The 15451-nt window shown below is 39.1% G+C and overlaps 1 protein-coding gene across 2 annotated transcripts in view; it reads left to right on the top strand.

Annotated features, from left to right (window-relative positions):
* The window catches only part of LOC124803052, a 594138-nt gene that overhangs the window by 454849 nt on the left and 123838 nt on the right, over window positions 1-15451 (top strand). For both annotated transcript variants that reach the window (XM_047264177.1, XM_047264178.1), the window contains exon 19: window positions 12382-12571. In XM_047264177.1, coding sequence (XP_047120133.1) covers window positions 12382-12571 — 190 coding nt within the window. The remainder of the gene's footprint in view (window positions 1-12381; window positions 12572-15451) is intronic.

Genomic DNA, 15451 nt, shown 5'->3' on the forward strand with positions numbered 1-15451 from the left:
TGGAGTGCCCCAGGGAAGTGTGGTAGGTCCGCTGTTGTTTTCTATCTACATAAATGATCTTTTGGATAGGGTGGATAGCAATGTGCGGCTGTTTGCTGATGATGCTGTGGTGTACGGGAAGCTGTCGTCGTTGAGTGACTGTAGGAGGATACGAGATGAGTTGGACAGGATTTGTGATTGGTGTAAAGAATGGCAGCTAACTCTAAATATAGATAAATGTAAATTAATGCAGATGAATAGGAAAAAGAATCCTGGAATGTTTGAATACTCCATTAGTAGTGTAGCGCTTGACACAGTCACGTCGATTAAACATTTGGGCGTAACATTGCAGAGCGATATGAAGTGGGACAAGCATGTAATGGCAGTTGTGGGGAAGGCGGATAGTCGTCTTCGGTTCATTGGTAGAATTTTGGGAAGATGTGGTTTATCTGTAAAGGAGACCGCTTATAAAACACTAATACGACCTATTGTTGAGTACTGCTCGAGCGTCTGGGATCCCTATCAGGTCGGATTGAGGGAGGACATAGAAGCAATTCAGAGGCGGGCTGCTAGATTTGTTACTGGTACGTTTGATCATCACGCGAGTGTTACGGAAATACTTCAGGAAGTCGGGTGGGAGTCTCTAGAGGAAAGGACGCGTTCTTTTCGAGAATCGCTACTGAGGAAATTTAGAGAACCAGCATTTGAGGTTGACTGCAGTACAATTTTACTGCCGCCAACTTACATTTCACGGAAAGACCACAAAGATAAGATAAGAGAGATTAGGGCTCGTACAGAGACATATAGGCAGTCATTTTTCCTCGTTCCGTTTGGGAGTGGAACAGGGAGAGAAGATGATAGTTGTGGTACGAGGTACCCTCCGCCACGCACCGTATGGTGGATTGCGGAGTATGTATGTAACTGTAGAAGAAATACACGTTGATGAAATATCAACTATACTGAGGACAACACAGCACGAAAGTTTGTGTTGTACAAAGAATTTTATTGTAACCTCAACGACTGCCAATGGGGTCACCGATTAGTGGCCTCCTAACAACGTATTCATGATCAAATAAGAGAACAAGATCATCAGACACGTAATAAAACAAAACAAAAAAAATGCAAACACTGGTTCGTTAACAACATGACATGTGTGACTGAAGAGCCACACACAAACATCAAACAGCTCCACATTAGATACAGAAATGCAGCGTATACTAAAGTTTTAGGGATTTCACCATAAATAACAGCACCCATGCCTTCACAGTATTCAGGAAACTGACTGCCACAAGCACCACCATTCACAATCTGTCGAACCACTCACTGGTACACAAGCAAGCAAGCTTCTAATCCATGCTCTACAGGTTAAACAAAACATGAATAAGCAAGCTGACCTACGCACAGGAGGTAAACACTATAAAACAAATTGCAGTGGAAAACAGTTTTGATGCCCATCTGACAGACAAAAACAACAAACAAACATGTAAATGGAAAAGCAATGGCGAGGCCACATACATACAAGAACATAGACAACACAGATGAACATAACACACAAACATTTACCACGTGCAAGACACAACAGAGCAACAACACAAACACAAAATTAAATTATACATTCTCAGCTACAGTAACAATATTATTCAGAGAACAGGCAGTATATTAAAAAAATCGCAGACAGACAATAGAACACAGAAAAAGCTCAGAACAAAGGAAACAGCCACAGATAAATTCAGCATGTCAGGCACATAAAAACTCACATGCAACACTTATCAGTCAGTGTACATAGGACAAACAGACAGGAACTTTATAACGACATGTTAAGAACACTTCAAAGATCTAAAATGTAAGATCTCCAATAGCACATTCGTTGACTACTTATTAGCCCACAACCACAACCTAACTACACTAGAAAGATTAGAAAATACTAAAACCCATCCACATAGACAATAGAACACAGGAAAAAGCTCAGAACGAAGGAAACAGCCACAGATAAATTCAGCATCTCAGGCACATAAGAGCTCACATGCAACACTTATCAGTCAGTGTACATAGGACAAACAGAGAGCAACTTTATAACGACATATTTAGAGCACCTCAAAGATCTAAAATGTAGGAGCTCCTGCAGCACATTCGTTGAACACCTATTAGCTCACAACCACAACCTAACTACACTAGAAAGATTAGAAAATACTAAAATCCATCCACATTGTATACCACAAACTAACACAAGGAAAACTCCAGATACAGAGGGCAATAGGCGAAGGAGAACAGACTGTAAATGAATACACTACAGTCTGCAGACACACTGTTTATCACATTAAATGAAATTTACAGAAAAGACAACACAAACAGCTTAAAGAAGCACACACATACACAGAGACACAGACACACACACACACACACACACACACACACACACACACACACACACACACACACACAGGAAAAGAGAGATAGAAAGTAAACAGAATTCAAATGCTTCGTCAACTTACTTCAGAAGTAGTGAACGTCGATTGGGATGGGGCACAGAATACCAACATTTACTCTGTGTTTTGGTGAGGGGAAAAGTGTTCATTGCACATAAAATTCTACAGAATATGTGCAGTATTTGTATATGGTTCTCAACAACTCACGCAAACGAAAAAGGAAAAGTATCTGCGATCGCAAACTGTAATTGGAAAGACAGGTTGTTTCAAAAAGAACATACGTGATTCGAATGCATATATTTATTAAACTTTAAGACATATGAATATGAAACCTCACATACATATTTAGACCCTCTCAAGTTCAGATTACAGATGTTCAATATGTCCTCCATCAGCGACGCGAACAATACCACATCGATACTCAAACTCCTCTCATACTCGGGCAAGCACGTCCTTCGTCACTGGTGTTTTGGCAGTACGGATCTGGTTCTTCAACTCTTCCCGATTCTGTGGGAGTGGCGGTACATAAACGTTGTCTTTTAACGAAACCCCACAGGAAGACGTCAGAGGGTGTCAAATCTGGTGAAAGTGGAGCCCAGCTGAGACACGCTAAGTTGCCAGCTCCTTTGCGACCAATCCAACGGTTCGATAGAGTTTCATTCAGATATTCACGCACTTGGCAACTCCACTAAGAGGGTGCCCCCTCTTGTTGAAAAATGGAGATGTCTTCGTGCAGAATCGGAAACAACCAGTTTTGTAACATAGCGAGACACTGTTGAGCGTTAACCGTGTTTCCATCAAAGAAGAATGGGCCATAAACAGATAATCGAGATACCGCACAAAACACACTGACTTTGGGCGAATCTCGTACATGTTCAATGGCTGATAGGCGCCAAATTCGTACATTGTGTTTGTTTACCTGACCACTAACATGGAAAGTCGCTTCATCACTGAACACAATGTGTTGTGCGAAAGTGCTGTCATTGTGAACAGCATCAAGAATCCCGTTACAAAGTGCCACGCGTTTGCGCTTGTCATCAGGACGCAGAGCTTGTAACAGCTGTAAAGGCTTCATAACTAACCGACCTCTCAAAACACGCCAAATTGTTGTTGTGGGCAGTTGTAACTCCCGACTGGCACGGCGAGTTCATTTTGAAGGACTACGTCCAAAAGCAGTTTGAATTCATGCAACATTTTGTTCAGGAACACGAGGGAGGCCATACACATCCTGCATCTAGAAACTATCGATACCATCTGCGAATGTTCCACCCATTCGGAGGATCAATTTGGTACCTCAACCTGAAACATCTTTCCACTGTAATCACGCAGTTGCACTCTAGAACACAAAACGATTTCTGCTGCGGAGTAGCCATTTTAAACATATGACTGTTACCAAGCAAAACACAAGCCAACTGATATCTAGTCGCTATTAATACAGACTAGACTATGTAATCGTTTCTCCAGTAGCCGAGGCGCAGCGACCGATAGTTTGGACAAAATAGTACTTTGTAATAAGTATATTATCTCTGAAACACCCTGTATATGCACGAAATAACGTGACAGAGTAAATAACGTTTAAATATAAAATTTGGAAATTTGTGGTAAGTTGCTATGGGACCAAACTGCAGAGGTCACTGGCCCCTAGGCTTACACACAACTTAATCTAACTTAAACTAACTTACGCTAAGGACAATACACACCCCCATGCTCGAGGGAGGACTCGAACCTCCGACGGTGGAAGACTACGCGACTACCCCGCGCGGCTCTAAACATAAAGTGCTAACTCACCAACAAAATTACATCAACAGCGACTGGTTGCAGGTGACAAATTACGAGTAAGGGTAATGAACAAATGGTCATGCATAAACATGTAATGTAAAGGGTGCGTAAGGACGAAAACAAGCGAAAATTGCCAGTACGACTAATTTTCGTGGATTAATTATCACTTGAAATATGTCCACTTTTCACGGATTTGAATGGAGAAGTTAGCACAGAGGTGCTGAAACCTGTTTGTGTCACAGGAAGAAACAGTGTTTTGGATAACAGACGGACGTTATATCCAATAATATGCGTTTTATGTACATTCATAATGAAGATTCGTATGGTATGTATGGTTGCCATCAAATCACAATAGGTGGTTTTGTCAGAGGACTCAAACCAAAAGTCAGTTAATTGTGTCTCGTGGCGATTTAAATCGGAGTTAACACTGAAGTGAAGCGATTTGTATTGGCTGGCAAACTGGGCAGGAAATTAAGCAGACAGGAGAAAAATTTGAGCAACATGTAAAGTGATCGGTCAAGAGGGGTAATGAAGCACAAACCTTAATAGGGTGGAATGTCAGCTGCATCACAGCCAGGGAAACAGCAGATTCCAAGTTGGGCAGTCAAGTGCTACAGAAATTAGAATCTCTGTATGACAAGATATCCCCTTGGTTTAGCAAATGAGGGTTTGCCACAGAAAGGCTTTAGTTATAATAACGGTAGCGATATACTAGAAAATCGTGTATTGAAAACAGTATGCAGATTGAGGGATACACGGAGCATTTAGAAGCCAAAGATGGAGTTTCGGAAAAGCTCAGTTATGTCACGATTTTTTGCAATTTTAGAGTTGAAAATTCATCATTTCTGTTCTGTGTGGGATAGTGTAACAGTAGCCGACTCAGATATCTGTACGTTATTTTCTATGTGTGGGCCTGGAAGAAGATAGGTGAAATGGAACAGAACGGTCAACAACGTCACAACATGCTTTCATCTCGAAACAAACATTTCATCTAAGCAAGGTAGCGTGATAACTCTGCTGCTGAAAGTTGTGGATGCAGCAAAAGAAGGATATGTGTAGTTACGATATGACAACAAACCATGTGCCAAACACCGAAACGTATGTGCAATTAAACGAGTTACAACTGTAATAAAGAGGGTCATTTTGCTACTGAATCTCCTAACGAATCATTTCACAGAAGTCCAAGGAGGATCTTTGTTGGATATGAATGGGATTCATCCAGCTACAGAATCTATTTGTCAGAGATGCTGTTTCCTCATGAAAGGACTGAATGCAGAGGAGAACACACTAAAGTTAAAACTTTGAAAAAGAAAAAGATAACGAAATCATGTTTGCAGAAGAATATGTTTTGTCTCAAGATGTTTATCAAGACTGAACTCTATAATCTGTTTACGGCACTCAAAATATAATCTCATGACCGAACCTATCTCATAATCCAAACGTTGGGCGCCTATGAGATATGCAGGCTATGAACTGTATCTTGTGCAATGCGATAATAATGCAATCTTCAGAGTGATAAGAAAAGTTGAAGCAACACCTGTTTCAGTAGCCTGCAACATGAAAACTGTCGTAAAGCAATGCCTGATGAATACCATTCCATAATAAAGTTGAAAAGTTGAATACCTGTGCGTCTTCTAAAGAATGTAAGACTTGTAACATGTCTCGAAAACAGAGTGGGGCAGGACAAAGGTCTAGGCTGTTGAGAAAAGAATCAGCTGGACTCTTTCCCTGTAACTCAGGTCCAAATAAAACCAAAATTATAACTTTTGATGTTAAAACAAGATTTTTATACATTGACCTGCAGGAAGAAATTTACGTGAATCTACGTGGTGGATTCCACTACAGTACAAAGAGAGTTTGTAGTTTAAAGAAGAGTTTATGTAGAGTGAAGAGAGCTCCAAAAAGTGAAATGAGAATTGCTTATATTTTCTGATGACCTTGCCATATGTAAATCACTATGATCATTACCCTTGTATCTATTACAGTGAGAGAGAAGTTTAGTATAGAATTGTTTGATGATGATCGACTAGTGACAGCCGGTCAGACGTTATTATCGAAGTTTCGAAGAAGCTGAACAAAAACTTAAGCATAGCATTTAATAGCATACTTACGAATCAGATGTCATATTTCAGAATGGAAACTTAAATAAGTTCATAGAACATTTTTGTAATCGAATTAAATGGACGACTAGCATCGGAAACAACTCAATCTAGTCAAAAAGATAGAGGCAGCCTATGTCTTGCACTAACATTTCGTCTGATTATCAGTTTTCTGTTAATTACTTATGAAGGTTTTGGAATAAAGCAGTGGCGAGTCACCGGAAAATTTGGAAGCATATTTTTCGCTGTCTAAAATGAACTAAAATGTTTGATGTACTCTTTGACAGAGGCTTCACACAGCTTGCCTAATCTGATTCGACTTAAATGCACTAAACATTCTGGTATATTCCTTGATGAAGACTCAAAACAGCTTGCCTAAGCCGATTCAGTATCTAAGCAGAAACCTTATTCTGATGTAGAAGAGGGCCTAGAGACAATATTATGATAAGGATAATAAGTAAATGATATGGTTCAACGCAGGGTTATCAACAGGCAATGCGGACCACGACTCACTGCCTGGTACATGTGAAAGCATCACCTCTTGGCGACTTCGATAAGTGAAGCAGGGTACTGCGCTGCGACTTCTTTGAGTGATGATATCTGTTGTAGCCGACGCCTTGGAGAAGAGATTCAAATTTCAGGTTCGACCTAACAACAAAAATTCTGCATTGACATCCAAGTTGTCAAACAAAGATTCGAGAATAACTGCGAAATAAAAATAGTGAGAGGCAAGAAACATAGTCAAGTTGTAAGGAAGCCAGATCAGCAACAAATTGGAAAGACTTTCAGATTAAAACATGGTGGTGGTTCAAGTTAGCTTACTGATAAACAATTGAAAACAGTTACCCACAAATTTTTAAAGAAGTAAGTTTATTAATATGTAGCATGCATAATGTTCATATGGTTATTCTAGTTGTCTCACAACACTGTAGTAACTAATTTTTGGTTCACTACATTTTCAGTCCGATTAAATATGCTGCATGAAAAAGTACTCAAGTCGTGCTTTCTGTTAAAATGGTGTGAATAGTTCCTCATCATTAAAGAATCAAATCCAGTTAAAACCTGCAAGTAATCTTTCGTAGGAACATAATTTTCACTAGGTTATGGACCCTTCATATTTCAGTCAATTTTTTTTAAATTCAGCAAGTTATCTTTTTGGGAATGTCACAAATTAATACCAAAAATAGGAAAACTTTCTGAATTTGAAATCGGCACACAATACACAAGGAATATGAAACGAATGTCTGCATTTACAACCAGTACACAGTGTAGAGGAAACCCTGGAACAATATCTACATTAGCTGCTGGTAAAAATGTCAGAAGGATGTCTGCATGTACAACCAACTCACAGTGTAGAAGAGACATGTGAAGAAAACCTGTATTTACCTCCAGAACACATTGTACAAGAAATATTAGACAAAACACGTAGACAAATACCAGAGAAGACTCCTGAATTCAGAGTAATGAAGAAAATACAAGCTTTCATGGTGATTTTATTTGTTGGCTGATCCATGACATAAGAAATGGAAATAATGGAGTCTTCGCAGGCAAACAGCGCACAACATACATTATGCAGTAATACAATCGATAACTACCGCCGAGAAATAGAGAGAAAACCATTTGGTATATCATCAGACGGTGCAGTCAGTCACTACGAAGTTTGCAGATATTGAACTGCTACATACAACTGACTTGAGTAACAGAAGTATCGTATGTATTATTGCAAAGTAAAGCTAGACCATACTAATTACATGAACATATTGATTACTTGTGTCTACCACGATACATGATAGCTACAAATTATTGTGAAAAGATCATAATGTACATAAAGTGCACTACATTTGTTAAACAAATATTTATGGTATAGAAGAATGAACCAATTAAGTTATTTAAAGAGCTGCTATCGAAATTCTAAACATCGAAATAATTATTACTTGCCTTTATCAAACCCTAAGTGGCAACATCAAAGTATTTCTAAATAATCTTAAAATTTTCTTAAATGAATTTCATTGAAACTAGAATGTTCTAGGTCTTTGGGGAACTTTAATGTCGGTATTAAAACAAAAAACAAAGTTTGACAACTAATTCAAAGCTCTGTACCTCAGAATTTTTTTCCATTTAAACTACAACAAGAAATATACAATTGCTGTAAGGGATTACAGCAACAATACAAAAACCTGCTCCTGTTTACTATCAGCACAAAAAATGGGAAGCATATGAAACAGATGATAATTGCAGAACATGAGATCTTTTTAAATACATCCTGCTACTACTTCTATATTACTTTTCTTCTAAAAGTGAAACATACTAAACAAAAGAATCTAAAAGTAAATTACAGGTAAGAACAGGTATCAACGTTGCATGTGAAAGGAAATGATTGCTGATGAAGTACTATACAGCTATTCACCTTACCTCTTTGCAAGAGAGGGACATAAGGAAATATGTCAAACCACAGAGCAATTATCACATAATGCAACTGAATGGCCAGTGACAATGGAGAAGTAACATTAATAAATAAAGAGCATGCAGAGTGGCATGTCAAAGGACATGAAATAAATCAACTGTCTCTTGAATATGAGAATACAACTCTCTTACCCACAAATTGTTGCAAAAGTAATCAGTGGTTACTGTACATGAAATATGGGCAAGAAGTTACTACAAAGCATCAATAAACGCGACGCGATACATAAAGTAATATAAAATCTTTCCCAGTTTGTTTCGTCGACTATAAAAAGGGTTTTACTGTATGAGACATAAAAAGAAGGTCGAGATTTTGAGGTCAGTTGGTAATGGTCAAAACGATTTACACATCATGTTCCTGTACTAGAATCAAGCTGCCGTTACAAGAACTAACCAAGGCGCATCAGAAGCAGCTACAGTTAGTAATGGCGTTTGTCGCTTCTGTAACATCCTCTCTCTCCTTTTTAACACATTTTCTGAAGTAATTTTCTGAGAAGTGTTGGTGGAAGAAAGAAAAAGGATCATTATAAATAGAAAGAAAATTAACAGCATTAGATACAAGTCTTACCTCATCCAAAATATGTTCAGGCTACAGCTGACAGACAGCAAACAAAAAGTAGCACCAGAACACCTTGAACAAGAGAATTTCAGAAGTTTCTACATGTATTATTGCGATATTTCACCAGGTCAATACTATGACCAACCTTCCTTCTTATACACAAAAAAGATTTAACATTAACATGTCACACTTCCAGTACAGTGTTTGCAGATGGTACAAGTATCGTCCATTGCAGAAAACAAAATCATGAGCTTCAAGAGGCCAGAAATGAGAATACATTGGAGTTGCATAGAATTAACCTGACAATCAGTACGTAAATCTTCTCCCTGAACTTACATTTTTAACCATGATACATGATCTTCATTACTGATGCGACGGGAAGACTTTTATCTGTTCAAGTGGAATAAATGTGGTAGTTTTGGCAGAAGAGGAATATTATCATGAAAATCGCTAATGTTGAACATGTATTTCACTGGGAGTCATACCATGTCTGAAGACATTCTACTTACCTTTAAGATTCTTTACACTATGTTGAACAAATTTTTAAATACAATAATTTAAAACATCTTGTTTCTTGTAATAATCACCAAAGACTGCTTAATTAAAATAATGTGTTCAGAATTCCTCTAGGCTCTTCTTTGTGTGTTGTATTCCTCCCAATATTTTCTTCCAACAAAACATTATCAGCTTCTATAAATTTTAAAAAAATTTCTTCTGTGTTACCTAGTTTTGTTAACAAAGCTGTGGATGAATTGGTTAATCGAAATCTCTCTCCTGCAAGATTCGAGAAGATCGTATTGTGTAAACGAATATTTAACGAAAATACTATTATGACTGTGATGTTATTTTCTGCTAAATCCACCGAATGTACATACAGTTATTTCAATGGTGACATACTTTATGGCACAAAATTGTTCATGTAATTCCTCAATTTTGTTCTTTGGTATGTATCAATGTGATGATGAAAATATTACACTAACAGTGGTAGACTAAAACCATCTTTTTAAGAAAACTGAATAAATAGTATCCATTTTTTCTCAAATTAGCAGTTTCTGTAGATATTTATTCTTTGTAAACATATATACTATACAGCACTACACCACAAGATTAGTGCAATTAAAGTGTATGGACATAGTTTTTAACATATGCCTCTTGTTTGTTAATGCATACGTTGAGTCATTCTCTGAAAGTGGTCCTTTATGATAGAAACTATAGAACATGATGAATGAAAGAGAAAAATAATTCTGATAGATTATACGAGTATTACCCGTCACACCTAGATAACTTCATATGGCTGTAACAATTCATATTTCGATTTAATGTTTGTATCAACTGCAAATGCGTTTCTTAACTCTGATTGTGTTAAGGGGACTACACTGTGGTTCAGGTCGAAAAAAATCGATTTTCGGTTTTCACCATATTTCGATAGATTAAGGTTTCATTGAAGTACTCTGAAAAGGATTTTGCTGAAAAAATTTTTTTTGAAGGATTTAAAGAGTATTTTCCTACCACATGTGTTTATGTGGTGTTTAAAGAGTATTTTCCTACCACATGTGTTTATGTGCCACGCCCACTTTTCTATCGCCCACTTTTCTGCATATGTTTTAGATCTTTATATCCCCTACATTGCACGTTAGGGACTTTTTTTTACTCCTGAGTATGTTGGCTATTCTTGGAATGCAACGGTCGGTATTCTTTTGTTTATGCTGTTTGTAAACAACACGCTTTCAAACATGCAGTTAGTTTTGTTCTAGTGTGATTGCGAGTAGTTGTTACAGAAAACTTGCAGGTATACTATGGGCAGGCAATTAGGAGAAACAAAGAAAATATGGAGGCAATGAAGAGAGATGTTTGGGCCATATCCTTTCATAGTTCCTCTACTGACGATAAGACATGTCCTGGATTGTGACCATCAGGAGAAAATTCATGGTGCAAATACAATAGGGCTCTGGCAACTGGAGAATCTTATTCCCACCAGCATTCTTTTCCTGCTGCTGTTATTACAGCAATTAAACATATTTCCAGAGACTTGGCTCATCCTGACCTTCAAAGGAAATGTCTGCATGGGCAGACACAGAACCCAAATGAATGTTTCAACAGCATAATTTGGAACTGCTTTCCTAAAACTGTATTTGTAGTCATGCATACAATGTAACTAGGAGTTTATGATGCTGTTATTACACTTAACTGTGGTAATATTGGAAACTGTTGGGTACTGAAAAAGCTGGTAATTAATCCTGGTGAAAATATTATCAATGGGCTGCAACATTGTCATAAAATGAGGATAGCCAATGCAGACAGTTCTGCATCTAATATGGCCAAGAAACCAAGACAAACATCCAGGAAGGTGAAAAAGAAGCTGGAAGACATGCTAGAGGCCAAAGAAGGGCCATCATATTCAAAAGGACAATTTTAATTAACTGTAAGTAACAAATTTCAAAAGTTTTTTCTTTTAAGTCAATTTCCTGCAAACTAAAATTTTCAGTACATATGCCCCATTATATCAGAAACTATTATAGATAAATGAATGAAATTTTCAGGCACTCTGCGCAACATAGAAAGCCACCTCTGGTACTACACTCATTAATTCCCCCATTTGGGAGTTCACAAAAAATATTTTCTGTAGAAAAAACTTATTACATATTAAGAAAGTATTTCTTAAAAACTATAATATGGATACAGTAGATTTGAGTACAGTTGACGCTATTAGCATCTTGTAACATACAGTAAAAGTATTAAGGTCCTGCATCAAATAGTTTTTTTTCGGAAATGGGTCAAATACTTGCCTAAATTAACATGGGTTAGATAGGCAGGGTGTGGTCCCTTTAAGAGGCGTCACTATTATCTGCAGGTTCAGAATACACCACAACACTTACTCCTGACCAAATTCCGCATTTTTACATGAACTGTGGTTTGAAACCAGATGGAAAACATTGATTTTCTGTTGAAATATAATATAAACATTGTTAATTTTTAAAGTTAACTTAGCATCAGGGAGTAAAACATTTGTTTAATCTGCATTAATAGCCTTCCATTGTACAATTTTAAGTGTAACAAGTTTTCATTTAACTTTTTTCAGTGTGTTTATTTCCTGGCATGTGAAGATGTCAACTGTGACACATCATCTGGTGATACTGAAGTATCAACAACTGCAGTGGTACTTGATCACCTACACTCACATGCCCTGTACCAGATAGAAATAACATCAGTGTCTGTTACTGGCCTCACAGCAGGAAGTCGTATTATCAATGCTGTAACAGCACATACAGGTATAAAGATATTTGTCTTTTAAATATTGTTAAATGTGGGATAAATACAATTAGAGTAGCGTGACTCATATGCCTTTAAGAAAAAAATTTTAAATTTTATATTTATTACTTGACATGTGTCATGCATTACAGCTTTGGTGTTCACATCTTATAATATTAGAGAACTGCATGCAAATATTTACATTCACAGTATAAAAAGCATAACAGAGGTAACTTTTCATTGTTACACTGTAACAACTACAAACTTTTTGAATAATCAAGGAAACAGAAATGGATATATAAAAAATCGGAGTAAACGCAACTCACAGATGTTTGCAGAGCCAGAGCTATGAGGGGACTTGGGTGCAGGGGTGGGGGGAGCGGCGAGAGTAGGAGTGGAACAGGAGTGCTGGTGCAGCACTCACGGGGCAAACCTGTTGTTCCCGTTTGATAGACAGGTACTTAACCTATTGTTCTGTTAACAGGATCCTTCCTTTTGATTGACAGGCACTTAACCTATTGCCTCCCACCCCTTCCCACTCCTCTCAACTTCAGAAAACCTCCAACCCACCCCCTCTGCCTCACTGCTACAGGTACAATCTCCGGTCTGATTTATTGAAATAGCCCCCCTCACTCTTATCAGTTTGACTGATTATTAAATTAAACTGATCAATTAATTAACCTCTCCCACTCTGGTAAACACCCCTCCCCTCCCACCCTCCCTCCAGGCATTTGGCGGGAAAAAAGACTCAATTGATCGGTCATTTGGAGGAAAAGAGATTGCTGTGTATGGAATATTCTTTGAACAATTTAGACAATGTGTCGAATATTGTTTATTTAAACACTTTAACATATTCAAGGCAGTGTACGGAATATTTGGAAATTGGTGCAGAGGAAGGATCTCATAACAGGAAACTCAAGGGTATATAGTTTATTTATAAGAAATTCAGTTTGTTGGGCTGGATTGCTCTTGCTCATCATTCTCTGCTGTTTGGAAACATGTAGCTCTTGTAAGAAGAAATTACATGGGGCAAACATGTTGCATATTCTAATGTTTGGCACTGTACTGTGGGTGTCTTAACCTAATACTGTAGAACAAAAGGAAACTGGTGCTTTTCATTTATAATTTTAATGTTTAGCCCTTTGTCAGTACTTAACCTATTGTTCTCTTAAGCTACAAGCTAGGGGGAAAAAGGCTGGGGGCTAAGGTACAATATTTATTCTCTTTGGTGGGAAATACGTTCAACTGACTAGATGCTGGTGTTGGACAGAAAGGAGTTTAAAAAAAAGTGTATTACCTGCAAGCATATAGCATCTTTCGCTGTTTGGCGTCAGAGTTCACTACACACGCCTTCAAAAAAACCACCTTACTGCCCAGCTAACCGAAGCCAATACACGCTATCACAGTTGATGGGGATAATTGTCGTCCTAAAAGACTGCAGTTGACTGTGCTTTCTCATCCATGTACAATCACGGCTGTGTCAATTCCTTGCCTGTCCTACCTCTCCTGTGTACCCTACCGTTGCCCTACCGCCTATGGAACGACTCTTTTCCAGTCGTCCCAGGGTAACGAGACCATTTGGGATTCGTGCCAAGCATTTGCTTGAGTCCCTTGGTGTGGAGCGTGTGGCACCCCAACTCCAGGGTTTTACCCGCCTGCCTCCCTGGTTGCTCCAGAGGGCCAGCGTCCTTTTAGACTTGTCAGAGTACCGGAGGAGCTGCACTCCTGCGTTTGTTTTTACCTCCTTATTTTCCGATATTTTAAACCAGCATCCCGACCATGTACCAGCATTTACGGATGGCTGTAAACAGGGGGACTCTGTTGGTTGTGCTGTTGTTTTCCCTGATCGAGTCGTCAAGTTTCGGCTTCCTGCGGCGTTTACCATCTTTGATGCCGAATTGTTTGCGATCTTGCGGGCATTGGAGCAGATGAGATGTGTTCTCAGTCTTAAGTTTCTCATCTGTTCTGACTCCCTGAGTGGCCTTCAGACCATGCAACACTTGTACCCAGCGGATACGGTCGTCCAGAACATCCATGATGCTCCACCTGCAACGGCAGGGGAAGGAGGTTTCCTTCTGCTGGGTGCCGGGGCACGTGGGTATTAGGGGAATCGAACTGGCGGATGTGGCTGCCAAAGATGCATGTTCCCTCCCTCACGTTGTTGAATGTGCCGTCCCCCTCCATGCTGTTACCTCCCTCCTGCGTTTCCGTGTTATGCGTCAATGGGAAGAGGAGTGGCTGGCAGTCGGTGAAAATAAGCTGCGTCTGGTCAAGGTCACCACGCGGCCATGGCGTACGTCCTACCAGTCATGCAGGCGGGATGAGGTTCTCCTCACTCGCCTCTGCATCGGGCACAATCCCTTAACGCATGGTTTTTTACTCCGGCGGGAGGACCCCCCAATCTGCAGTGCTTGTGGCGTCCAGATTACTGTCCGCCACATTTTACTTGACTGTCCTTTATTCTCTGACCAGAGGGTGCTGGTTTCCTAGCCACCGGATTTGCCCTCTATTTTGCAAGACGACGTAACGACTGTGGTTAAGGTCTTACGGTTTTGTGTCCTGTCCTATTTGTTGCCTCGGATTTTGGGGAGAGGATTTTAATGTGCTGCTGGGTGACTGGCTCACCCAGCTTTTAGGTAAGAGGTCCGCCAGTCACGATTACCTACTTGTTTCACTTCGATTTCTGTTCTCTTTTCCTTGTGTTTCCTTTGCTTTTTTAGTGCGTTTCTTCTCCTCTTGTTTTGCCTCTGTATGTGAGGATTTGGAACTGCGTCAGGTCTGTGTCTTTTAGCCGTTCTCCTTGTTCACTGTCCGTCTTCGTCCCTTCACCGCATGTGTTCCTGTTTCTATGCGTTTGGGCGCTGATGACCACGCTGTTTAGCGCCCGAAAACCTCAAACC

The sequence above is a fragment of the Schistocerca piceifrons genome, chromosome 6 (assembly GCF_021461385.2).
Source record: "Schistocerca piceifrons isolate TAMUIC-IGC-003096 chromosome 6, iqSchPice1.1, whole genome shotgun sequence".
Classification (NCBI taxonomy): Eukaryota; Metazoa; Arthropoda; class Insecta; order Orthoptera; family Acrididae; genus Schistocerca; species Schistocerca piceifrons.